The sequence below is a fragment of the Lithobates pipiens genome, unplaced genomic scaffold (genome assembly GCF_037356315.1).
Source record: "Lithobates pipiens isolate NorthernLeopardFrog02 unplaced genomic scaffold, aLitPip1_a1.2 Scaffold_10, whole genome shotgun sequence".
NCBI classification, from domain to species: Eukaryota; Metazoa; Chordata; class Amphibia; order Anura; family Ranidae; genus Lithobates; species Lithobates pipiens.
In genome coordinates this window covers 195,164,711-195,191,489 of record NW_027507686.1, presented here as the reverse complement: position 1 = coordinate 195,191,489, position 26,779 = coordinate 195,164,711, and the positions used below count along the sequence as shown (strand labels likewise).

Sequence of the window (26,779 nt, the reverse complement as noted above, 5' to 3'; positions counted from 1 at the left end):
ACCTAGTGGTCTCAGCTTGCCCCACCATCAACTTTGAGCCTATCCAGGGAAGGGTTAAGCGTAGTGTTGAAATCCCCCAGCCAGATAACAGGGACCGCCGGATGTCTGGACATAAAAGATAGACCCTCAACCACCAACGTCATGGTAAATGGAGGGGGGATATAGAAAGCCATAATAAGGTAGGGTTCCCCATACAATTTAGCATGTAGAAAAACAAACCTGCCCTGTGGATCAGTAAGAATTTCGCAACGTTCAAATTGGACAGACTTAGCTACAAGTACTGAAACCCCCCTTGAATGAGACGTGTAGGTGGAATGAAATGCCCACCCTATCCAAGGGCGTTTAAGGGCCATCTGCAGTCCACCCTCCACATGCGTCTCAACCAACACCATCACCTCCGCCCTTTGCTTTTTGAGGAACGTGAAGGCTGCCGCGCGCTTAATTTTATCGCGCAGGCCCCTCACGTTCCAGGTAAGAAACCGTATAGATGCCATAAAGATTCATATAAAGCAATAGGTGCAGTCTGCTTACCCCCTAACAGCCCTCCTAGAAACACACCCCAATACAGTCGTGTTTGATCAAGCCCATACAGGGGCTGTATAGGCAGTAGTGGTAAAAAACATTCAGTAAAAGTAACACTTAGTTCAGATACATACTTCGATATATTTATAGTAATCTTCTGCATAACAACCCTAACCAAACCATCCCCCTCCCCCCACCCTACCCTGCACCAACCCCAACTTGTGCGGGTATGTTCCCTGAAAAACCAAACATGTCTGGCTGGGAAAACCAGTTTCATTAAATCAATAAAAAGGTTTAGAACAATAAGTCTGGAAGAGGGTCGTGGCCATCGGCACCAGACGGCTAGGCAAAGCAAAGCCCCCTGTATAACAGTACACAGTGGTGACCCGGGTAAATAGGCAAAAGTGCCGGCTGCCGTCCAGTTCCAGTGATCAGCTCCCTCTTGACAAGAAGAAGTCCCAGCAGACAATGGAGCAGTGTTCCGCTGCACCGTGCAATTAGCCCGTAGGCCTAACATGTCTCCCCTTGCTCCGGGAGAAAAAAAAGGGAAAATCAAAATTGTTGAAATAAAGCAAACAGGTATGTAGTGCAGAAAAGGTCCCCCAACAGGGACACTAAGAAAAAAGGAAAAAAGTTGATCCATGAACGTTGACACCATCAGCCGGCGCAAATGTCCCAGAATCGGAAAGTTCAGCAGATCTCAAAGTAGAAAAGGGCATAAAGGTAACATACGCCGCAGATGCAAGCACCCTGGCGATAATAGAGCAGCAAGTAGAGATCAGGCGACCTGTCACAGTTCCAGAACACCAGGGGAGGGACGGAGAAAAAATTTGTTAGCTCACACGTCCTGATGGGTCTCAGGCAGCTCCATCTTGAGGCCCTCTACGTTCCAACCATGCTATGACCTCTCTGGGTTGTTCAAAGAAAATCGCCCGGTCTCCTGCCTCCACCCTGAGGCGTGCTGGGAATAGCGTAGAGTATTTCACTTGCTGTGCACGCAGTAATCGTTTGGCCTCCATGAAACTCTGTCGGCGTTTCTGGACGTCCGCGGAAAAATCAGGGAAGATTGCAACTTTAATATTGCCCACAGGAATATTACCCTTTTCCCGAGCCATGCGGAGGGCCGCGTCTCTGTCCTTATAGTTCAGGAGTTTTGCAATGAAGGTGCGTGGAGGTGCACCCTGAGGTGGAGGCCTGGCAGGCATACGATGCGCGCGTTCAACCGCCAGCATGGGGGAAAAAGACTCTCGGCCATAGGTACTTATCAGCAATTGTTCCAGAAAAGTTGTGGGGTCCTTACCTTCAGCCCCCTCCGGGAGACCAATCAATCGGATGTTGCATCTGCGTATACGATTTTCCATTTCGTCCTGTTTAGCAATCAGGATATCTATTTGCTTCTGCATGTGGTCAGCATCACTTTGCAGTGGTGGGAGAGCGTCTTCCATATTACTGATACGGGTCTCAGTCTCCCTCACCCGGTCGCGCAGTTTCTGAAAGTCTTGCCTCAATAAAGAGATGTCCGTTTGCACTTCCTCAATTTGGGATGTAAGGGACGTGCAGCACAATGTAATGGCTTCAAGAAGCCTGTCCGTGTCTCCCGCCACACGCGGCCTTCCCGGCTCCTCCGCGCCGCCATTTTCCTCCCCCTCCTCACTCACATGTCGGCGGTATTGTGACAATCGCGCCGCCGCCGATTGTCGGGATTTCGAGGGAGACATACGTGCCGGAATGGAGGGACGCCTGCCAGACGTGGTTAGGTGAGTATCGGTGCTGTGGTGTCACAGGATCAGCGTGGGAGACAGGATTCCTCGGCGGAGCTCCGGAGACACGCGTCCTACTCCATGCAAGGTCAGGCCACGCCCCCGTAGCTTCTGACTTTTAATAAGCACACTCCCCTGTCCCAGGATCGAGCATTGTGCTCACCGATCCCTTTACTCCACCCGTTTTCAGTCCTTGGTTCGCTGTGCATTGTGAATAGTCCACATTCTTCTGGGACCTGTGATGTGTCTCAGAAGACTTCGGGAGGAAGAAGGGGGAGGAAAACTTCTGCTCGGATCATCTGGCGATCCGAGCAGTAATGGAGGTGGGTACCTGTCAAAACCAGGTACCCACTCCCCCCTAAAAGTTCAATTTCTGAAAGAGTCGCGTGGGAGGAGGAAAGCCTTCTGTGTGCTTCAGCCCCCCTAATACTTACTTGAAGTCCCTCTAGTGCCAGCAATGTTGTAGGAATGTCTCGGCCTGCCAGAACTCCCCTCCTCATTGGCTGAGACAGCAGCGTGGGGCCATTGGCTCCTGCTGCTGTCAGCCAATGAGAATAGAAAGGGGGCGGGGCGGGCTGCAGCTCTATCTGGATGGACACAGATGTGACTCAGCTTGGGTGCCCCCATAGCAAGCTGCTTGCTGTGGGGGCACCCAACAGGAGGGAGGGGCCGGGAGAGCCAAAGAGAGACCCGAGAATAGGAGGATAGGGGCTGCTTTGTGCAAAACCAATACACAGAGGAGGTAAGTATAACATGTTTGTTTTTTCATTTTAAAAAAAGCAAGACTTTACAATCACTTTAAAGCGAAACTTCCCTTTTTGGATGAAGTTCCGCTTTAATATTTCTAAACTATTCCATTTAGTTTAAATCAATTTTTCTGCAAACTGGGGGACACGGAAACAAAGAGTGCTGCTCTTTATATTTTATGTTTGACTACATGTTAGTATTTCCAAACTGTATTTTATTGTGTATTTTTTTTAGTTTAATAAATTTTTCTTCAAACATTCACAGGGGACTTTTGGGGGCGTAGACCCTGCCTCTATGGAGTTTGGACACTAAGCTAAATAAGAAGTGTATTGCTCACCCCCTTGTGGCCCATACCCCTCTATGCAAGCAGCAAGAGCTCAGGTTTAGCTTTTAATAGGCACATTCTAACTGTTGGAAGTTAGAGGGTGGTTGAATTGTTCTGAGTAGTGAATGTAATAGAACAGACTAGAATGTAACCCTGGATATAAGGAAGGTGATTAGCTGCTTGGCATGTACAGGTAGGTCGTTAGCTGGACACAGTTGTAAGGTTAAGAAGACTTTCTATGTAAGGTCCAGAAGTTTACATTTTTCTGCACATACTGTTGGCTATAGTTGGTGTACTTTTAATGTCAACAACTGCCACTTCTACCTAGGTTCGTCTGTATGAGTGGACAGCAGAAAAAGAGCTGCGTACAGAATGTAATCACTACAACAATATCATGGCTTTGTATCTGAAAACCAAGGGCGATTTCATCCTGGTGGGAGACTTGATGCGTTCAGTGTTGTTGCTAGCTTATAAGCCGATGGAAGGAAACTTTGAAGAGGTAAGCATCTCTGCATAATGATGCCAAAAAAAGCCTATAGAGAATTATAAATCAATGATTTCTCTATTCTGTTCATGTATATCTGACTCTGTATTCTGTGCTCCAACAGATTGCACGGGATTTTAATCCCAACTGGATGAGTGCAGTAGAGATTCTTGATGATGATAACTTCCTAGGAGCGGAGAATGCATTTAATTTATTTGTATGCCAGAAAGACAGGTAATGAGAAATTCTTATTCTGCAGTATTTGTAGTGGGGATCTTATTGAATAATACAGTAACAGTAGAGTAGTTAATAGGCAAAACTATACTAAGCGTAGGCTAACCATGCAGCGACTATGACATTTGCAGGAAGGGCTGAAAAGGTCTGATTGTTTGTAGATGCTATGAATTAGTAATGGTGGCCATGAACGGTGTGATAAAACTGATCGATTTCTGATAGAGCAGAACAGTTGAATCAGACTTTGATCAAACGAAACAAATCATGGACAAGTGACGGATAGTGATGGTTCCAATAGACCCAAGTCAATCAGTTGTGGTGGGAGAAAAATCAGTAATTCAGGGTCTATCAATGGCAGTTATTGCTCCCTTGTGGTACTTGTATCATTGATCAACCCTGTACAAATGATTTTTTTTTTTTCCACCACAGCTGATCAACTTGAGTTGTTTGAAACAGTTCAAAAATTTGGGAAAAAAATACTGCGCTAAAGAAATCTCTCAACAATCAGTCTAAATATCTAAAGGCTGCGATTGATACGATGTGATACACACCTATAAAGCATACAAGTCAGAAATTTCAACCGCGTTCACAATTACAAAAATCTAAAAAAAAATATATCTAAAACCTATAACAGAATAATATGTATACACTATAACTAGTCAAAAATGATAATATAAAAACTAAGTGAATAATAAAAATGTACTCTATAACTCATACAATAATCAAGTGTACAGAAAAAATATATATATATAAAGTGCTCAAAAATTATATATAAGTAACAGTTCCTCATAAAGACCTTGCCATGCCCCAGACGATGCCACATATGGCTAAAGGTACGTAGGGTGGTCTTGACGTGCTTGACGCAAATCGCGTGACATTTGGGCGTTCGCTTTGCCGGCCGGCTTTTCTTAACGCTGATTTGACCTTTGTTTGTGAGTATGTTTTTTATTATGGAATAAAAGATTTTGGTTTACGGTTTTACGCTATGGGAGTCTTTGCTTGCCTTTTATGAATGGTCCAACCACGTTAAAACGAGGTGATGTCCCTGTGTGATGACCCCTAAGATTTCTGATATCAAATGCCTTTCTGATTCTGGGATTTGGTAAGCGCAGATTTTTACCATTTATCAGCACGGTGTTGGTGAAGGAAATTCTATCTCTTGTACCCGCATAGGATTTCTTGAGAAGAAACACTTATGATTATTGGGCTGTTATGCCCACGATTACATCTTGATGAAGAACTGTTTTCTTATATATAATTTCTAAAAACTTTATTCATAATATTTCTGATTGTTCACAAAAATTCTGTGCACTTTACCACTTATGCTCATTACTACGTCTTTATGAGGAACTGTTGCTTATATATAATTTTTGAGCACATATATATATATATATATATATATATATATATATATATATATATATATATATATATATATATATAATTTTTTTTATTTTAATTTTTTCTGTACACTTGATTATTGTATGAGTTATAGAGTACATTTTTATTATTCAATTAGTTGTGTTTTTATATTATAATTTTTGACTAGTTATAGTGTATACATATTATTCTGTTATAGGTTTTAGATATATTTTTTTTTTGATTTTTGTAATTGTGAGCGCGGTTGAAATTTCGGACTTGTTTGAAACAGTTACTATGTGTTGCTCATCTTTTGGCCATGACATTTCTTTCTCTCTTAAACCCTGTCCGATTCTATGATTTTGTCAAATCGGACATCCGTGAGTTATATCGCACGGTGTATGGCCACCATAAGGCTTTTTTTTTGCTTTGGCTATTTTTAGAACTAGTCTGCCTTGCCCTAGGCTGAAAACCTTCCAAGCCATACACTACAGTCATGTGTGCCATAGCTTTGGATGATCAGCGCCGCTCTGCGTGTACATTGACACCCACAGCCATGGCTCAGCCTCACCCCCTCTCTCCTCATGGACTCACTTGCTGTGATTGACCGCAACGGGAGCCAATGACCCCACAGAGGAAGCTGCTGCTCCCCCAAAAAAAACACACTGCTACACATTTTGTTTGCCAAAGAGCTCCAGTAATTCTGGGAAAATGTTTTGTGGGCTAATGAAACAAAAGTAACATTTTTGGGAAGAATACTGAACATTATGTATGGCACAAAAAGGACAGTACCAACATCAAAATATCATCCCAGCGATGAGTTATAGTGTTGGGGACATCATGATTTGGGTTTGCTTCACTGCCTTAGGGCCTGGGCTACATGCCGTCATGAAGGAGAAAATAAATTCCCAAGTTTACCAAAATATTGTACAGGATAATGTTAGGGTGTCTGTCCACCAGCTGACACTTAGTAGAAGTTGGTTGATGCAGCAGGACAATGACCCTAAGCGAAGTAAATCCACCACAGACTGGCTTCAAAAAAAGAAAATTGTGCCTTTTTGGAGTTACCCAATCAGAGCCCAGACTTCTGCTGTGGCATGACCTCGAACACCATTCACCAGACATCCTACAAATGTGTTTGAGATGAAGCAGTTTTTGTAAAGAAGAAAGGCCAAATCATGAACTGTGCTCCTGAGCGTTGTGCAGGTCCAATCCAGTGCTACCAAAAGCGCCTGCTTGAAGTCCTTTCTCAAAGAGGTCGACCAGCTATTAAAGGGGTTCTAAAGCCGTAGGCAAGGGCCCTCTTTTTCCGCTCACAAATGGCCCGACAGGATGACTTCTGAAGGACAAAAGCGTCCCTGGAACCACAAGCCTGCGAGCAAAAGTGCTACCGCTTGAAGGTTCACCCCCACCCGCAACTCAGGTGGGAGGTCGCCTTCGGGAGTTTGCAGCCCGGTGGACCTCTCGGCTGTCCGACCAATGGGTCTGCGATCAGATTTCCTCCGGCTACAAGATAGAGTTCCTCTCTTGGCCACAAAACAGATTCTTCCCCTCCAGCATACCCGTACTCCCGGCTCGCCGGGAGGCCCTCTTGGGGACGGTAAGGTACCTGCTGAATCGTGGGGTGATTAGTACCTGTTCCGGAATCAGAAAGTTTCTACTTAAACCTGTTTGTAGTTCCCAAGAAGGAAAGGGTACGTCCAATCTTGGATCTAAAAGCCCTCAATTACTTTGTAAAAGTACAGAGTTTCATAATGGAATCGGTTCGCTCAGTAGTCGCTGCACTCCATCAAGGGGACTCCCTGGCGTCCTTAGACATCCAGGATGTGTACCTGCACATAACCATATGCCTCCAGCATCAAAAGTTTCTGCAGTTTGCAGTCGGGGAAGCCCACTACCAGTTTGTGGCTCTCCCTTTTGGGTTTGGCATCAGCCCCCCGAGTCTTTACCAAGGTATTGGCTCCTGTTTTGGCATTTCTACGGCAACGTGGGATCGCGATCGTGGGTTACCTAGACGATCTCCTCCTGAGAGCATCTTCCACTTCCGAGTTAGAGGAGGATGTGGAGATCACCATGCAGACCCTGCAGGAATTTGATTGGCTGTTGAACCTAAAAAAATTTGGTGATCGTACTGACTCAGCGTTTGGAGTACCTAGGCTTGCTTCTGGACTCCATGGAAGCGAGGGAGTTTTTCTCCCTTCAGACAAGCTTTAGACTCTCAGAGCCGTGGTAAAACTGCTGATGAACAGCAAGTGGTCTTCGCTACGCTTCTGCATGCGAGTCCCGGGGCTCATTCTGGCCTCCTTCGAGGCAGTACCGTATGCCCAGTTCCACACCAGAGTTCTGCAGAAAGAGATTTTGACAAAGTGGGACAAATCTCTGTTGTCCCTGGATCGACAGATCCAGGTGAGCCAGTTAGACAGGGATTCCCTGATCTGGTGGCTGAGGTCCCTGGTACTTCAGTCCAGAAAGTTGTTCCTACCTCTGAAATGGACGGTGATCACAACGGACGCCAGCCTAACCGGCTGGGGTGGAGAAATGGGAGTTTAGTCGACTCAGGGCCTCTGGACGACGGAGGATCCAAGTTGCCGATCAATCCGCTCGAACTGAGAGCGATCAGGCTGTGTCTCCACACATGGTCGGGGTGTCTTCAAGGGTGTCCGATCAGGTTACAGTCGGACAACGCCACAGCTATGGCATACATCAATCACCAAGGAGGAACCAGAAGCTCGGCCGCCGCACGGGAGGTCGCTCACATACTTTGGTGGGCAGAGCAACATGTACCGACCCTGACGGCCATTTACATCCTGGGAGTGGAGAACTGGCCGGTGGACTATCTAAGTTGCCAGATGCTGGACCCAGGAGAATGGGTATCATCTGGAGGTGTTCAGGCTACGGTGCCTCCGGTGGGGCACACCAGACGTGGATCTTGCCTCCCGTCTCAATCGGAAGGTGCCGAGATTCATGTCCAGGACAAGAGATCCATAGGCAGATGTGTCAGACGCGCTGGTGGCTCTGTGGGACCAGTACCAGCTGATCTATGCCTTTCCTCCACTGAAACTGTTACCACGTCTCCTTCGCAGAGTGGAGGCCGAGGGGATCCCAGTAATACTGATTGTCCCAGATTGGCCCCAGCCTGGTGGCAGATGCTCCCTGGCGACTGGCATTGTGCGACCTTCTGTCCCAAGGTCCGATTCTCCATCCTGCTTTACCATCGCTGGCTTTAACGTCATGGCTATTGAGAGCCAGGTGTTGAGGAACTGGGGTCTGTCAGACTCGGTGATCTCAACGATGTTGAGAGCACGAAAATCTTCTCGGAAGATATATAATCGTACTTGGAAGGCCTACATCTCCATGTGTGAGGAGAAAGGATGGCATCTGCGCTCCTTTTCTATATCCAGGGTCCTGCTGTTTCTTCAGCAAGGAGTAGACCAGAAATTGGCCTTGAGCACCATTAAAGGATAAATATCAGCTTTGGCTGTCTTGTTTCAGCGACCCCTGGCGTCTCACTCTAGTGAGTACTTTTGTCCAAGGGGTCCGGGATGTTTTTCCTCTGATGCGTCCGTTACCTCCGTGGGATCTAAATCTGGTGTTGTCTGCGCTGCAAAAACCGCCATTTGAAAATACCGGAAGGGGTCCCTCTGTTGACTCTTTCCCAGAAAGTGGTCTTTTTAGTGGTCATCACATTGGCCAGGAGGGTTTCGGAACTGGCGGCCTTGTCCTGCAAATCGCCCTATCTGGTTATCCACAAGTTTTCTTCCGAAGGTGGTCTCGGCGTTTCACATCAATGAGGACATTGTGTTACCATCTCTGTGTCCTAAGCAGACACATCCTAAGGAGGTGGCCCTCCATTCCCTGGATGTGGTTCGGGCTCTGAGAGTGTATTTGTCTGCCATGGCTCCCTTCCGGAAGTCAGACTCAATTTGTCTCGGTGGATGGTCCAAAAAAAGGCATGGCGGTCTCGTCAGCCACCATTTCCAGATGGATCAGGCAGATTGTAGCGCAAGCCTACGCCTTGAAGGGGCAGGTGCCCCCCTTTCTGGTCACGGCCAACTCCACAAGGGCAATCGGAAACGTCTTGGGCCTTCCGACATGAAGCGCCTGTCGCTCAAGTGTGTAAAGTGGCGACCTGGTCGTCTGTTCACACTTTTACAAAGTTCTACAAGGTAGATGTCAGTGCATCGGCTGATGCCTGTTTTGGCCGCAAAGTTTTGCAGGCAGCTGTATAGTTGCAATTGCATGTGCAATTTTTTTTTTTCTTCCTGTTTTTTTGGGTAAAAACGCAGTACCTTTTTAAGTTAATGCACTGTTGCATTCGTTACCTCAGTTTTGGTGCGGTTTGAGGGTGGTGCCTCTCTGTTGAGGAGCACTCTGCTTTGTGGTAGTTTTTTCCACACACTGTCGTTTTTGTGGGTAATGTTACACTAGTTCCCACTTGCCATGGTGCGTGAAGTTTTTATGCTGTTTTATCGCGCTTCGTTTTGGCACTGCTTGGGGACATCCCAATGACTAAGAGGCACTGTGTCAGTCGGTGAATATAAACGAAAATAGGATTTTTGTACTCTCCATAAAATCCTTTTCTCTGTAATTCACCGACTGACACAGCACCTGCCCCTCCTAATTTTCTTTACGTTGTACTGCTTGTTGACGTACTGATGGCTGCGTGGCAGGCTGGGGGGTTGTTGCCTAAGGGACCGGAACTAAAAGTTCTGTGGGTTTTTTTTCATAACATGCCTAGTCTTCTCCTAAAGGTGGCATAATAACCCAATGGCTGAGAGGAGCTGTGTCAGTGAATTACAGAGAAAAGGATTTTACATTGAGTACAAAAATCCTATATATATATAGATGTAGAGAGAGAGAGATAGATATTATATGGATAGATATATTATATATATATATATATATATATATATATATACATATAGAGAGAGAGATATTACACTAAATAAAAAAATATATATATATTTATTCCAGTGGCCCTGCCCAGTTTGGCCAGAGGAGCAGGAGAATGATTTGATTGCTTCCACCCACTATTCTAAAATGATTATTAATAATTCACTTTGTTTTTTGGGATTTGTGTTGAATGCGGTGATGTGCAAATATCTTTTGTGTTAAAAAGGCATACTGTACATAAAGGTGTCTTGTAGTGACATGGGGGTCAGTGGGGAACTGCTGCACACGTTGATGAACGTCCTATTAAACACACCCAGAAGTACAGATAGCAGCAGTACCCAGATCTCTTTAAGAGAATTAACGCATCAACAACAGGACAGGCATATCTCTTCTTTTACATGGAGTTGCTAGTTTAACTTCTCATGGCAAAAGGACTATTTTATTAATCAAACCTCCTTGAAGATTGTAACAGGTACCCTATGCTTTAAAATCTTGAATGCCATACAGAATATGAGGGTCACCTATCTGGATAACATGACCACAAATTTAACAGTTTAGAGGGAGATGTAAAGATTGTTATTTACATTTTTAGTGCTGCCACAACAGATGAAGAGCGACAACACCTGCAGGAAGTTGGACTTTTTCATCTGGGCGAGTTTGTCAATGTGTTTTGTCATGGCTCCCTGGTGATGCAAAATCTTGGGGAGACGTCCCCACCAACACAGGGTTCTGTACTTTTTGGAACTGTTAATGGGATGATCGGTGAGTCTAATTTACTGCTTCTGTTTTGTTTGCTTGAATGGCTTAGTATGTCCATATTAATATTTCTTTTTATCTATGTGTATCTCAGGTCTTGTGACATCGGTATCTGAAAGCTGGTACAATCTTCTGCTTGATGTTCAAAATAGGCTCAACAAAGTCATCAAGAGCGTAGGCAAAATAGAACACTCATTATATCCTTTGTAGAAAACAATCCATATCATCATGCACTTAAAAAGCAAAGCCAGTTATTTGTTTTTTTTTTCCTTGAAGAGAATGCTGACAAGAGATGGTATTTCTTTAAAATTCCATGGGTTACTGTTGTGTGTGTTGTTTTTTTTTTTTTTTTTTTGTCATTTTTTAGTCCTGGGCCTTTGGTAAGCTTGTGCCTATTGTGTTTAGGATAACGTGATCAAAGCTTTCACACACTTTAAATCAAATTTTTAAAAAAGAGAGAGAGATGGTATAATGCATACTCCAGCTTTTTCTTTGGAATAGGATTGTAGATTTAATGGTTATACTGGAGTTAAATTGTTATACCTTCTATGGTGCTAAACTGTCTATCCAAATGACTGAAAATAGCATCCTAATGGCAGGTATTGCTAGATCTATCTAAAGGAGACTTCTAAAGTGTTGTAAAGTGCTGCATAAACTGTTGGCACAATATAAATCATGTATAATAAACCCACAACAGTATAATAAGTATGCAGTAAAGCATACTTGTTATACTCTCTTTGGAACCTAAGGGGTTAATCCTCTTCATTGTGTAAAAAGGTTGTTTGATCCTGTCTGCTGTGATCCTCCCCTTCATCCACTGTTACCAATCAATTTCCTGCATGTTTCAGCTCCTTCCATAAGGCTCGGTCACATTGCCACGACTTGGGACCCAACTTGTGAGAACCCAAGTCACGTGACATGTTAAATTCCATTTTAGTCAGTGAAAGCTATCTTAATTAGCACTACTGAAGTCGCTCCGCCTTTAGAAAAGGTTTCTGTACTACTTGAAGGCGACTTGTGCCCATAGAGTTTAATGAAAGCTGCCTCCAAGTCGGATCCTCATCTTAAAGCGGAGGTCCACCCTAAAATGGACCTCCGCTCATCGGAATCCCCCCTCCGGCGCCACAATCGGCACCTTTCAGGGGGGAGGGGGTGCAGTTACCTGGATAATCCAGGTAACTGCACCCACTTCCGGGCTAGCTCTCTGCGGAAAGGGGCGTACGTTACGCCCCTTTCCGCAAGCGCCCGCCCCCTTCAGCAAGTGCCCCGCTGCCTGCTGGGAAACACACAGCTCCCAGAGGCAGCGGGGACCGTCCGGATTGCGCCGCGCGGCTCGCGCATGCGCAGTAGGGAACCGGGAAATGAAGCCGAAAGGCTCCATTTCCTGATTCCCATACCCAAGATGGCGGCGGCAGGACCCGCCAGACTAGTGAGTGATCGGCTTCGGGTGCCGACATCGCGGGCGCGCTGGACAGGTAAGTGTCACTATTTAAAAGTCAGCAGCTGCAGTATTTGTAGCTGCTGGCTTTAAAAAAAAAAAAAAAACGCGGAGTCCCGGTGGACTCCCGCTTTAATTGATGTAATTTGAATCCAGCATTACAGGAAGATTACCCAGGTATTCCCTGATGTTGCTTCAAAGTCGCTTCCAAATTGCCTCGCAAAGTCGCAACTATAGGATGCGCAACTTTCAGGTCGTGGCAGTGTGAACCATGTCTTAAAGTCAGATCAGGGGTAATAGAAGGCAACAATGTTTTGTGTGTGTTTTGGGTCATTATCTTGTTGTATGACCTACAACTGAGCTTTCTGACGCCGGGCAGTATGTTTTGCTCCAGAATTCCTTGATCTTGAGATTTCATTGTGCCCTGCATGGGTTCAAGGCATGCCAAGTCAAATGAACATCAAACTGCTTGGCGATGGTCTTATATCCTTTACCACTGACATGCCGGTCTATAATTTTCTCTCTGATCTCCTCAGACAAGTCTCTCCTTTGCTTTGTCTGGTCCATGTCCAGTGTAGTGCACATAATGCCAAATCGCAGTGACTACTTGTCTCCATTTAAATAGGCTGACGGGTTACAAGATTGAAGATGTGCGATACTCATTAGACAAAACAGTTTGAAATATCACTGTCATCCAATAGTTTATAATCCTTTTTTTTTAAGGGTACCACCAAACCATCAATGTCATTTAAGAATATCTTTGTACAACAACCTATAATCAATCACTTTTCACTCTTTCTTTGCTTTACACTATGACATACCAAAGGCATGCAGCTATACAAGGGACATAAGTTTTAATTTTCTAAATGTGATCAAGGAAATCTATAAAATTTCCCCACCAAAGAAAGCAAAGCACTTCCAGACAGGTGACAGTGCCTAGACACACCCCACCCCCCATTCCTCTATCCTCATAGGGCCCTATCAGGGGTTTTGTGAGGCATAACCTGCCCGTTTCTGCTTCTAACCTTTTTATTACATTTATGATATCGTCGGGAGCAGGTTCTGGAACAGTTAAAGCTAAAAGCAGTGGAGTGGCTGTAAAAGTGTTCCTGGGCAAAAGAGCAACTGTTATATAATGTTTACAACTGATTTTTGTCTCACTGTTTGAAGAATAAGGTTGCCTGAGTTGAGGTGCACTTTAATGCCTTTGGGTTTATTTAGTAAAAGACAAAATTTAGTAACCTATAGCAAACAATCCCAGATCCTTCATAGTGGATTGTCCCTCGGAATGCATGCAAAATTTATTTGCACCGATGATGGTATCGGGTCATCTGAAAATGTTTGAGGGATGAATTAATATTTCAAAATCTTTTCTGAGAAATTCATCTGTTCTCCACTATTGCAATATAAAGAACAGGCTGTGTGGCTACTTATTGAATGTCTCTTGTAATGGGTCATATATTCTCATCTAGTCTAAATTGCAGGTTCCTCATAATGCAAATTCACAATAAAGCTCATTCACTTTTCTCTTTTATTCATTTGAGACATTATCCTTAACTATTTATCACTTGGAGATCATTCCACACAGAAAGGAAAACTGAAGCTGCAACAGGATTTATAGATGGAGATCTGATTGAGAGCTTCCTGGATATCAGTAGGTCAAAGATGCAGGAAGTAGTAGCAAATTTACAGGTATGTTGTTTTCTAGTGCTGCATGTTATCTATAAATGTTTCTTTACATCATGGGACACATTATCTTCCTATACATGATATAAGAATTATGCTGCTACCGTCAGGCGATTGGACAGGCATAACGCCTCCCAACTGGTCATTTTGGTGCAATGTTGGCATGAAAAGATAGTTCGATTCTCAACGGTTCCAGCTGGGATTAGGAAATATGCTTTTTCCAGATCCATTTTCCTTCAGCTTTTCTGCACTCAGCGGAATGACACCTAGACCTTGCTCTAGACAAGTGGGGATGGCCTGCAACATGAGATAAAGTAAAGATCAGGTGCTGCAACCCAGCAGAATAAGGAGATCTTCCAGAGCTGCCGGGTGCAGAAATGCAGTCGCACAGTTGCAATAACGATCAAGAAAAGAGATAATCCGCATCTCATTGCTTGCTTTTTAAAGTCTACAAATTGTATTTGTTCTCCACAAAAGACAGTGTCCATACAGCAGATGTTAACGTGTTTCAGCCTTGTGGGCCTTGTTTACAACCTGAACAAGGCCCCCAAGGCTCAAAAGCATTAACATCTGCTGTTGGGACATTGCGTCTTTTATGACTAATACTTTTTAAAAAGCAAGTAAGGAGTCGCGGCTTATCTCTTTTCGTGACTGAAACATGAGACCCTGTGCGATTTAATATATTACTGACCATTAGGGTGCTATACAGGGTCCAGGGCAGTGATCCTCAGCCAAAGAGTCGAGCCCCTGAAGGCCCTTGTGTTGGAGCCTGCCGCAGTGGGTGAAAATTGGATTCACCCAATACTCCCCCCTGCCCAGATAAAGAAGAAATTTTGTGGCCAAAATATTTTTTTTTTTTCTCAACAGTATGAAGGGGTTTCATGTAACTGTACAGCCTCCGGGCTGCCTCTAGAGCTACATAGCCGTAGCATAGCTTAGGGGCAGTCTGGGACCCTCTGCCCATCAAATGTACTCCACCCCCTGCATTCACTGGTACTGATTAGACCACATGCTCACTGGGGCCAGTGATATCACGGTGGGGGGGCGCTGATCTAGCGACGGCCATCTTGGATCTCCATGTGAGAGCAGTAGTGGTCTCAGAAGTACAGTAAATTCAGTTGCCGCAGGAGTGTGGAGCCCTATGGGACTACAGATCCCAGCAGACCAACTACTGGTGAGATTACAGTTTGCAGCAAAGCATTCATTGTGGGACTACTGGTTGCAAGCACATATTAAAGGGCCACACACTTCTGCTGGGGTAACCAGCACTGTGTTGCTTACTGGCACAGTGCCTTCTTAGCTGACCTTAACAGTTGTTCTCAGGGTCCCTATATATGTGTCTTCAGGCCATGTCTCAACAGCAGAGAGAAGGGGGATGTATTGAGTGAGGGATCCCAAATACCTTTGTTGGGTAGGAAGGAATCTGGAAGCGGCCCCCCACGCAATGTATTCCCTGGGGTCTGTATGTTCCATGCAGCTCTGACTCCCACCACCTATCTGTTTTTAGTTTATTTCTGGGGCTCCTTCCTCCAATTCCTTTGTGGCGAGGTAGGAATTCACATCTGGTATTGTGGGGCTACAGCAGCAGCTTTCTGGAATACTTGCGATCTTGTTCTGGCTTGGACCACCTTGGTTGCAAGCAGAAATATTTCCCTCTACTCCTTAAAAGAAGGAACCAATGAAGGATGAGGTAGTGGAAGATGAGAATGTTCTGGAAGAAGGGAATGCAGACGAATTCTCGTCTGAAGAATCTACCTCTGAAGAACCTCCAGGTCAGGACTTATCTAAGACCCAAAAGGCTTTTGTGAGTTTTTTCACGGACACTGTCCAAACTAATTTGAAGTTACTACTTCCCAAATCCTTTTACTCCAGAGGTTACAGGATTTGGATCATGGCTGCTTTTACAAAATCATCAATTCATTCCTGTACATCCTCATTTAAAGCACGAGGTGTTCGTTAAACCCAACAGGTTAACGCATCAATACACCATAGAGAGCGAGTTCACTAAAAATAGGGTATGCCTTCGGTGGATCTGGCAGTCTCTTATCTTAATAAGACGCTCATGCGTCCAGTGGACTAGCTCCCAGTTTAAAGATGCCTCAGACCAACATCTTTAGGCCTTATTTAAAGCTTCATTTGCTGTAATAGGGGCAGCTTTACAGCCAGCAATTGCAGCTGTTGGAGTGTGCTAAAACCTTAAGGCTCCTTGTATGGCGAGAGAAAGCGGGATCCTATTAGTGGAGATACCCAAACAAGCAGGAACCTGTAAGATTTCTCACTTCCCCTTAGCTTCTCGTCTGGGGGTCTTGTCTATACACATGCGCATGATCTTGTGGCTGAAGTGTCGGCCAGTGGAATTGGCAAGAAGCATGTGAAGCGTTTACATTTTCAAGGAAAATGTTTGGCCTTGCTTTGGGTGATTACATCCAGAGGTTGACTGGATAAGAGTACCCTGTTACTGCTTTGACTTTAAAAAAAGCATTCCTTTCACCAATTTTGGACCTCTGGCTCCAAATCCAAACTTCAGTCCCAGTTTCATAACAAACCATGGACTCCAAAAGCTGCTAAGCTGGAGAACATGTTCTCTTTAAGAAACGCCCCACTTGTTTGGGTGGGGGTACATTTGCAGTCCTTCAAAGACTGCAAAAATTGGCAGGCAGATGCGTGTCTTTATGCAAGGCGTCATGTACATTGTTCCACTGGTAAGGATTCTGATTCAGTGGGACCTCAACTTGGTACTTTCTGCGTTTCAGAAATCTCTAGTTGAACCCATCTGGGATATTCCTTTCGCCCTCCTGGCATAGAAGGTTCTATTTCTGTTTGCCATTACTTTGACTCGCAGCGTTTTAGAATTGGCTTCTCTTTAATCTAAGGAACCATTCCTGGTGTTCCACCATGACAAGGTGGTTCTGCAGCCTCAGCTGTCTTTCTATCTACAGTGCCTTGCGAAAGTATTCGGCCCCCTTGAACTTTTCAACCTTTTGCCACATTTCAGGCTTCAAACATAAAGATATAAAATTTTAATTTTTTGTGAAGAATCACCAACAAGTGGGACATAATTGTGAAGTGGAACGAAATCTATTGGATATTTTAAACTTTTTTAGCAAATAAAAAACTGAAAAGTGGTGCGTGCAAAATTATTCAGCCCCATTACTTTCAGTGCAGCAAACTCACTCCAGAAGTTCAGCGAGGATCTCTGAATGATCCAATGTTGTCCTAAATGACTGATGGTGATAAATAGAATCCACCTGTGTGTAATCAAGTCTCTGTATAAATGCACCTGCTCTGTGATAGTCTCAGGGTTCTGTTGAAAGTGCAGAGAGCATCATGAAGACCAAGGAACACACCAGGCAGGTCCGTAATACTGTTGTGGAGAAGTTTAAAGCTGGATTTGGATACAAAAAGATTTCCCAAGCTTTAAACATCCCAAGGAGCACTGTGCAAGCGATCATTTTGAAATGGAAGGAGTATCAGACCACTGCAAATCTACCAAGACCTGGCCGTCCCTCTAAACTTTCAGCTCAGACAAGGAGAAGACTGATCAGAGATGCAGCCAAGAGGCCCATGATCACTCTGGATGAACTGCAGAGAACTACAGCTGAGGTGAGAGAGTCTGTCCATAGGACAACAATCAGTCGTACACTGCACATATCTGGCCTTTATGGAAGAGTGGCAAGAAGAAAGCCATTTCTCAAAGATATCCATAAAAAGTATTGTCTAAAGTTTGCCACAAGCCACCTGGGAGACACACCAAACATGTGGAAGAAGGTGCTCTGGTCAGATGAAACCAAAATCCAACTTTTTGCCCACAATGCAAAACGATATGTTTGGCGTAAAAGCAACACAGCTCATCACCCTCAACACACCATCCCCACTGTCAAACATGGTGGTGGCAGCATCATGGTTTGGGCCTGCTTTTCTTCAGCAGGGACAGGGAAGATGGTTAAAATTGAGGGGAAGATGGATGCAGCCAAATACAGGACCATTCTGGATGAAAACCTGTTGGAGTCTGCAAAAGACCTGAAATTGGGACGGAGATTTATCTTCCAACAAGACAATGATCCTAAACATACAGCAAAATCTACAAAGGAATGGTTCACAAATAAACGTATCCAGATGTTAGAATTGCCAAGTCAAAGTCCAGACTTTAGTCCAATCGAGAATCTGTGGAAAGAGCTGAAAACTGCTGTTCACAAACGCTCTCCATTCAACCTCACAGCTCGAGCTGTTTTGCAAGGAAGAATGGGCAAGAATTTCAGTCTCTCGATGTGCAAAACTGATAGAGACAAACCCCAAGCGACTTGCAGCTGTAATCGCAGCAAAAGGTGGCTCTACAAAGTATTAACGCAAGGGGGCCAAATAATTTTGCACGCCCCACTTTTCATTTTTTTTATTAGTTAAAAAAGTTTCAAAAATCCAATAGATTTCTTTCCCCTTCACAATTGTGTCCCACTTTGTTGGTGATTCTTCACAAAAAATTAAAATTTTATATCTTTGTTTGAAGCCTGAAATGTGGCAAAAGGTTGAATACTTTCGCAAGGCACTGTATGTTGGTTCCTTCCTTACACCTCCATCAGTGCATTGTGTTGCTGACTTTGATGTGAACCTCAGATGTTAGGGGGCACGACTCTTCACACTTTCGATATGGTTTGTGCTATCATGTGTTACCTGAAGTCAACTGCTATAATATGTCAGATAATTCCCAAAGGCCCAAGGAAGGGTCACACAGCTTCCATATCTACTAGTTATTTCTCAATGGGTCTGTCAACTTATTTCTCAAGGTTATCTTCTAAAGGGCAGAGTTCCACCATTTTTAGTGGCAGCTTATTCTTCCAGTGCTGGTGCTTCTTGGGCTATTCAACATCAGCCTCACGTTTGTAAATGTATGCACTGAAGACCGCTGCTGAGGACCCCTGCCTTTGGTTGCCATGTCTTGCAGACTGCTGTATTAGGTTCAAACTTTTTTTTTTTTTTTTTTTTTTTTTTAGTAGTTTGGTCCAGTGGGCCATTTTGCCCTCTCATATTCAGTGATTTTGGGACATCTATATCTCATGAATATGAAGATGCTCTGTGTCCTGTGATTTATGATAAAGAAATTACATTTTTATATGAAATCCTTTTCTTGATGTACATAGGGGGACACTGAGAGAAGGGGACACTGAGAGAGAACTTCCTTTTCATGGCTTGCTACAAAAACTGATGCCTCACCTAGCTGGGTGCGGTTATGCCTAGGAGAGGATTTCCTGTCTTTTTGCCAGAGTCCAATTACCTGAAAGTGGCAGCATAAGCCTATTGTCCTATATATGATGATACTCCGTGTCCTAGGATGTACTCCAAGAAAAGTATTTTTACAGGCAACCCAAAATTCAATTTTTATATCCATTAACTGAACAATGTTTTACTTATCTTGCAGATTGATGATGGTAGCGGTATGAAGAGAGAGACAACTGTTGACGATTTGATCAAAATAGTGGAAGAGCTAACCAGGATTCACTGATTCTGACCCTCTCCATGTTTACCCCTTAGGCTTCTCCAATATCCTTTGTGGGAGTAGCCTTTGTTGGCCTGATGGACAGTGAGATCAGCTTGCATTAATCCTGTCAGTGCCTATAGAGGGAATACCTTGTTTTGCAGCTCATCTGGCAGTTATATATTTTGCGTCTAGAATTGGCCAGTGAGAGGCTTGTACCAGCAAATGGAAATGTGTGTATTTGTACAGGTTATTACCCACCTACTACCCCCAACATCCTCTTTCTGTGCTGAAAGCTGTCCCTTATGTTTTTTTCATTGATTGCATTGTGAAGAGGGGTTTCTCCCCCCCAGGAACTTTCTGCATAGCTGGCGTGAACTGTGGCATCAGAGCCTGTGCAGAAACCAGGCATGTGACGTCATCTGCAGCAACTGTAGGGTGTTTCACGTGCAAGTTGGTGTTCTAATGCAGTGTCCCTCTCTCCAGTTCCTGTGGGCAAACAGTAAAATGGAGGTGGTTATTTTTTGACATTTTAGGAAATAAATTAGACTGGAAATACAATTTCTTTAAAGCTTTTTATTGTAAGCACTTGGGTATGGTGATATTCTCTAAAACATTTGCTTGGGATATTTGCAGAATGGCTTTTATTCTAGTTGATTTACGTTGTATGCAGTTAAATGTGTGCTTACTTAGTAAGGTAATGATGACAAGCAAAATACAGTAACAATCAGAAAAAATGAGAATAAGGTGAAATATCATGCCATCTTTGCTTTTTGCACCATCTTACTAAATAAACCAATTTAAACCTTCTTTATTAAATTGAGTACAAAGAGTGGAGGAAGTGCCAATAGCAGCCAATCCTTCCAACTGTAATTTCTCCATCTTTAATGATTTGGCACTACATTAAAGTCTGATTAAACCCCATGGGGAAAGCACTAGTGGGTGCACGGACACTGAAAAGGCTATTGACAAAAGGCAATAGTATTTGATCTAGAGTATGTACAGATTACCACAGCCCTTGTGGTCGCCATAGGGCTTGTTTACTCTGTTGGATAATCCAAACCATGTTCTGTTATTTTGATTATGGGTTGTATAAATGTGTATTCATTCCTGAGATCTCAAAATCGGATAAATCTAAGCCAGGCCCAGATGGGTACGCAGTCCTTTAAGTGTTCAGGACTGCATCAATGTTATGCAGTTGACATAAAATAAAAAAACAGATTAACGCTGAGACTTTATGCTTGTGGTATATTTAAGATGAACTTTGCCGCCCCATGATAGCACTGAAAACCCTAGTATATTACCTTTTAAAAGATATATATACAGCAGAGCTCGACAAACCCCAGGTCACCAATGCGACCAGAAATCGCGACCTGGCGCCTAATCTGCCACCAGCCGACTCGCTATCGATGCCCCAGACATGCAGCAGCATTAACACTGACTGCCGTCCTCCTTCCTCCTCCACACTCTGCAGCACCGCGCTGTGTGTGAAACTGACACGCAATGGAGAGAGGAGGATCTGTCAGCCTGATGTCGGGGTGGGCGGGACCCGGCTGGGGTGGGGGCGGGACACAGCAAGCTATCAAACACCAGCCAATGGGATCTGGGCGGGCCGCTACGTGTATGTGGCCCGCCCCTTTTCTTAAGCAGCCCAATCGTTGGCTGGTGTTTGATAGCTGCTGAGTCCCGCCCACAGGCTGAAATCTGACATATCCACCTCTCTGTTACTTGTCAGTTTCACACCCCGGCAGGGTCCCGCCAGCTCCTCTGTTACATTTCAGTAACAGAGTGCTCTGTGTGAAACCTGCCAGTGCCAATCAGTGCCACCTGCCACCAATCAGTGCCAACCAGTGCCACCTCCAATCAATACCACCTGCAACCAACCAGTGCCACCTGCCAGCGCCAACCAGTGCCACCTGCCATCGCCAACCAGTGCCACCGCCAATCAATACCACCTGCCACCAACCAGTGCCACCGCCAATCAGTGCCACCTGCCACCGCCAATCAGTGCCAGTGCCAACCAGTGGCACCTGCCAGTGCCACCACCAATCATTGCCACCTGCCAGCGGCAACCAGTGCCATCTGTCACCGCCAATCAGTGCCACCTGCCACCACAAATCAGTGCCACCTGCTAGTGCCAACCAGTGTCACCGCCAATCAATACCACCTGCAACCACCACCCAGTGCCACCTGCCACCACCCAGTGCCACCTGCCAGTGCCGAGTGCCACCGCCAGTTAGTGCCACCTGCCACCGCCAATCAGTGCCACCGCCAACCAGTGCCACCTACCAATGCCACCGCCAATCAGTGCCACCTGACAACACCAACCAGTGCTACCGCCAATCAGTGCCATCTGCCAGTGACAACTAGTGCCATCGCCAACCAGGGCCACCTGCCATCGCCAACCGGGGCCACCTGCCAGTTCCAAACCGGGGCCACCTGCCAGTTCCAAACCGGGGCCACCTGCCAGTTCCAAACCAGTGTCACCTGCCAGTTCCAAACCAGTGTCACCTGCCGGTGCCATCTGGCAGTTCCACGTGCCTTCCAGTGGCAACCAGTGCCACCTGGCAGTGCCAGCCAGTTCCATCTGTTGCCAGCCTTACTCTTTCTGGTCAGCCCATACCCCTGATGTAACAGCGTTTCAATGGAGTTATTGACTGGGTGCTCCATTGTGAGTTGGGGATAGGGGGTGAAAATGAGTGGCCTTACCCCAGGAGCTGAAAAAAAAAATGGCTCCTAACTTTTTTAACTGGCTCCTAAATTCAAAGCAAATTTGTCAACCCCTGATATACAGTCTATGTTGAATTCAAGTTAAATGGAATGGAAGGCAAGACCGCCTAAGCACATATGACTTGAATCTGTACTCGGTTGTTGAAAGGCTATATAGTTTTGCTGGGTTAGGTTAAAAGATGGTAATAGAGGGACTAAAACCCTTTTTTTTTTTTTTTTTTTTTTTTTTTAAGAAAATGCTGATTCAGACTCCCTTCAGTGATGGCACGTCTTAATAGAAATTTGTACTTGGGGAGCATGTAGCCAGTTATTACTAACCATCCCTTCTCAAAATGTAATTTTCCTGGTTTCATGATTGTCAAGTAGGTAGCCTCAGTACTTTTGGCCTTGCTTACCCTGGGCACACATTCCCATTAGGAGTTTCGTGTTTGATTCAATGAACCAGAGCAACAGTGGGAGGCTATAATTCTTTCTCAGTAAGGGTATACTTGAAGTTTATCAACTTAGTTCAATGTACTCTGCTGAAGTTTAGGATCAGAATTTGGACTGGCTGATCATTTCCTATGGTGAAGATGTGACCAAGCCTTGGCCAGGGGTGCTCAACACTTAAAAGCGCAAGGGGCCACTTAATGTGGTTGTACACCCCGCTTGGTGATTTTTACCTACAGGTAAGCCTATGATGCTTAGCATATTGAAGATTGTAAACAGTCAGGATCATCATTTTCGGTGGCACCAATCCCCACTGGATGTTTAATCACAAAAATGTGGATGACACTAGTTTGAACCCTAGCTTTTTTTTTTACTTTTTAAAAGAACTCTGTCTTTTTCAGCAGTTGCAGGTGGAAAATGGAGAGGATTGGTTCCTGTATACTGTATGACACCCCTCCTGTCCAAATGTAAAACTGAATGTGACAGGGTGGCCCGCATGGAGTGAGGTCGCTGTTGCGACCCCTGATGCTACACCAGTGTGTGGTAAAACCTGTCTCAACTATGGGGTTTTAACCACCAACCCCCCCCCCCACCGTAAATGTGTTCTTCCTGTCCTGAGCCACCTATAAGGCTGCTTTTACACGGTTGTGCTGCACTTTACCTGCATAGCGGGTGCAGCACAGAGCTCCTGCGGGTTAGCTGTGCTTTGGCATGGACTTCTATTATATCTTGCTTAGGCCTTCACAAAATTGTAGCACTGAAAGGACCCTGTAGCAGCATTTTTTCAGCCATTTTGTTATGTTGCTTTTTGCTAGCACTCCACTACACATTTGAATAAAGATCCATGAAAAGTAGAATTGCTAATGAGGTCATAGGGTGTTGCATTTGTTTTCATTTTCTAATCTGCAGTAGAAGAAATAAAGACAGTCCTTGTTTATTGTAACACTTCAGTTATGTAATCTCAGTGTCAAGAGAATTGTTCACAAGATAGCCAAGCCACTGCTTTCTATGGGGGCTACAGAAAAGATTTTATTTGTAGAAACCAAAGAAATTCTGGGATCCAATATTTGTCTTGCAAGCCAATTGATATAAATTGCAGCTGTTAAACAACCATTGAAGATGTGATATGAATCAAAGTGGGGGGGGGGGGGGGGGGGAGACGTCACGCTATCATTGCAGACATTGTACTGCTTCAATCAAAATTTAAAGGAGAAGGTCACCTTTTGTAACAGATGCATCGGCCAATGCTCATAGCTAGTGGGGGATCCTCCCCCCCAGCTGTCACAATCTGCAAAGAATGCAGGTGGAGCTGATTGGCGAATCTTATTCATTGGGACAACTTGTGTTTTGCTTAGTGTAAGGGCTAAAAGGACATCTTGAACTGCTGACGTTTGTTTTTTGTAGTTGAGATGAGGACTTTTTTCACTATGACAACTATCACTGAAACTGGCACCACACATATGTGAATGGAGGCTTAAAGAATAAGTTACTTTGTAACATATTACATATTGCACCCACATTCGGGGTGTACCATGTTACAGATACACTGGCCTCCGCTTCCCCTGATCCCCCATTTTGACAGCTAGCAGGGGATGAACTTGAAAATACACCCCAAAACCCAACAAAACTAGCTTTTGCTGTACTTGGCAGCCATACACAGCTCAGTGTACGTTCTAAAGCTTTTATTGCCGAAGATACATAGGATGTCTTTTCTATTGTAAAAAGCCTGCCTGTTTGCAACTTTTTATTAATATTAAAGTTCCTCTTTAAGGGCTAGTTCACGCCACATGTGTTCCGTGTTCCAGTGCTTTTTTTTTTCCTGCATTCAAAATGCATAAAAAGTAGGTTACATAGTTTTCAATGGCATAGTTCACACCTGTGTTAGCAGAGCCAGAAAAAAAAGTAGTACATGCTGCATTTTTCCTGCACAGAATTGTATTGGAATGTTGTAAAATGCATTAACGAAAATGCACCGGACCCCAGTACAGTGAACAAAAGCCAGGAAGAGGATGAAAAGTACCTGAGTGTCGGGAGTACCTGAGTGTCGGGAGTACCTGAGTGTCGGGAGTACCTGAGTGTCGGGAGTACCTGAGTGTCGGGAGTACCTGAGTGTCGGGAGTGCAGGTGCACGCAGGTCCCTATGTATTGTCTTGCTGAGTACCTGTGTAGTATATTGAATATTAGTTTCAATAAGCTAGTTGTTAGGCATTTTGGACAGGGTATATTCGCCAATCCTCCATTAAAGTGGTAGGTATGATGCCTGGTGGCTTTGGAGATGCGACTCAATGTACATCTTGCGGCATGTATGCATTCCTTGATCATCCGATCGAGGGAGAACACTGCTGTGCAAAATGTAAGCATGTTGTTTCCCTGGAAGCCCTGGTTCTGAATCTAGGGAAGCAACTGTCAGCACTGAGAAGACCCTCCAAAGGAGAGCTTGGAACGTACTCGGCAGGGGCCAGCGCAGGGGCGGGTGGAGACAAAGCGTTGCAGGCACTAGAAAAGAGTAGATGTGTGACAGGAAGGCTGGAGCATCCCACTAAGTACCCTCAATTGAGTGACATTGGTGAAACCAGTCAGAGATCAGCACTGCTGGAGCTGAGGGACTCTGCTAGCTGCCAGAGGAAGAACACCTCCAGTGAGAGGCGGACAGGGGCACGAAGGGGAAAGCATAGACAGATTCTGGTGGTGGGGGACTTAATTCTTAGGACAGAGAGGGCAATCTGCGACAAAGACCTGAAGCGCAAACTGGTATGCTGGGTGCTCGAGTTCAGCACATCATGGATCCGGTGGACAGATTACTGGGAGGGGCTGGGGAAGACCCGGCTGTCGTGGTGCACGTTGGCACCAATGACAGAGGCAGATGGAGTGTCCTAAAGAACGATTTTAGGGACTTGGGAGCTAAATTGAGGAAAACTACCTCCAATGTAGTATTCTCAGGAATACTACCAGTACCTTGAGCCACACAAAAAAAGGCAGAGGGAGATTAGGGAAGTAAGCAAGTGTGGGTTCCTGAAGGACTGGGCCGACTTCTCAGTCTTATTATAGAAGGGACGGACTGCACCTAAATGAGAAGGGTGCAGATCTGCTGGGAGTAAAGATGGCAAAAAAGTTAGAGAGGTTTTTAAACTAGGCAATGGGGGGAAGGTACAGAGGTAGAGATGGTCAGCGCGGAACATAGTCCAGAGGGTAGTATTGAGGGCATTAGTGGTAGGTTGACTAAAGCGCATAAACTCAAGGTAAATATAGTAACAAGTCCTAGTTGTGATCTTGAACACCCAGTAAGAGAATAGTATGCGACTAGTCTAAACTACTTGGCATGTTCACCAATACCAGGAGGCTGGCCTACAAGATGGGCGAACTAGAGATACTGTTGTACGAGGATTTAGATTTTGTGGGAAATTCAGAAATCTGGTTCAACAGCTCTTGATTGGCTGGCAACTATTCAAGGGTATACCCTATATCGCAGGGATAGAGGGTAAAAAAGGGGGAGGTGTGTGTATGTATGTGGGTCAGGTGGTAGATGCACCAACTATAAATAGAGCTACTATGGGGGTTATTTACGAAAGGCAAGTACACTTTGCACTACAAGTGCTAAGTGCACTTTAGGAAACAGGAATCACAGGTCAATTGGTTTTAGTTTAAATCACACAAATGGGAAACATAAGGGGAATACAAAGATGCTGAATTTCAAGAGCCAAATCCTTAAACTACGAACCTTGCTAAAGGCATAAATTAGGATTAAATCTTAGGAGCAAAGAACATGGGGGACAGATGGGATCACTTTAAGAGCATATTAAATAAGGGCATTAGCCAGTGCATCCCATTGGGTAATAATTTTAAATGAGCGAACAAAAGTCCTGGATGGCTTAACTCTAATGTAAAAATGCATATAAAAGAAAGAAGGCCTTCAAAAAAATACAAAGTTGAGAGATCATCAGCAGCA

General features: G+C 44.7%; 1 protein-coding gene across 1 annotated transcript in view; it reads left to right on the top strand.

The window, feature by feature from the left end:
* The window catches only part of DDB1 (damage specific DNA binding protein 1), a 94,071-nt gene extending 73,836 nt beyond the window's left edge, over window positions 1-20,235 (top strand). Inside the window, exons 21-26 of the mRNA XM_077460819.1 lie at window positions 3,683-3,853; window positions 3,963-4,072; window positions 10,917-11,086; window positions 11,175-11,277; window positions 14,087-14,210; window positions 19,618-20,235. Coding sequence (XP_077316945.1) covers window positions 3,683-3,853; window positions 3,963-4,072; window positions 10,917-11,086; window positions 11,175-11,277; window positions 14,087-14,210; window positions 19,618-19,701 — 762 coding nt within the window. The 3' untranslated portion in view covers window positions 19,702-20,235. The remainder of the gene's footprint in view (window positions 1-3,682; window positions 3,854-3,962; window positions 4,073-10,916; window positions 11,087-11,174; window positions 11,278-14,086; window positions 14,211-19,617) is intronic.
* The last annotated feature ends 6,544 nt before the right edge of the window (window positions 20,236-26,779 follow it).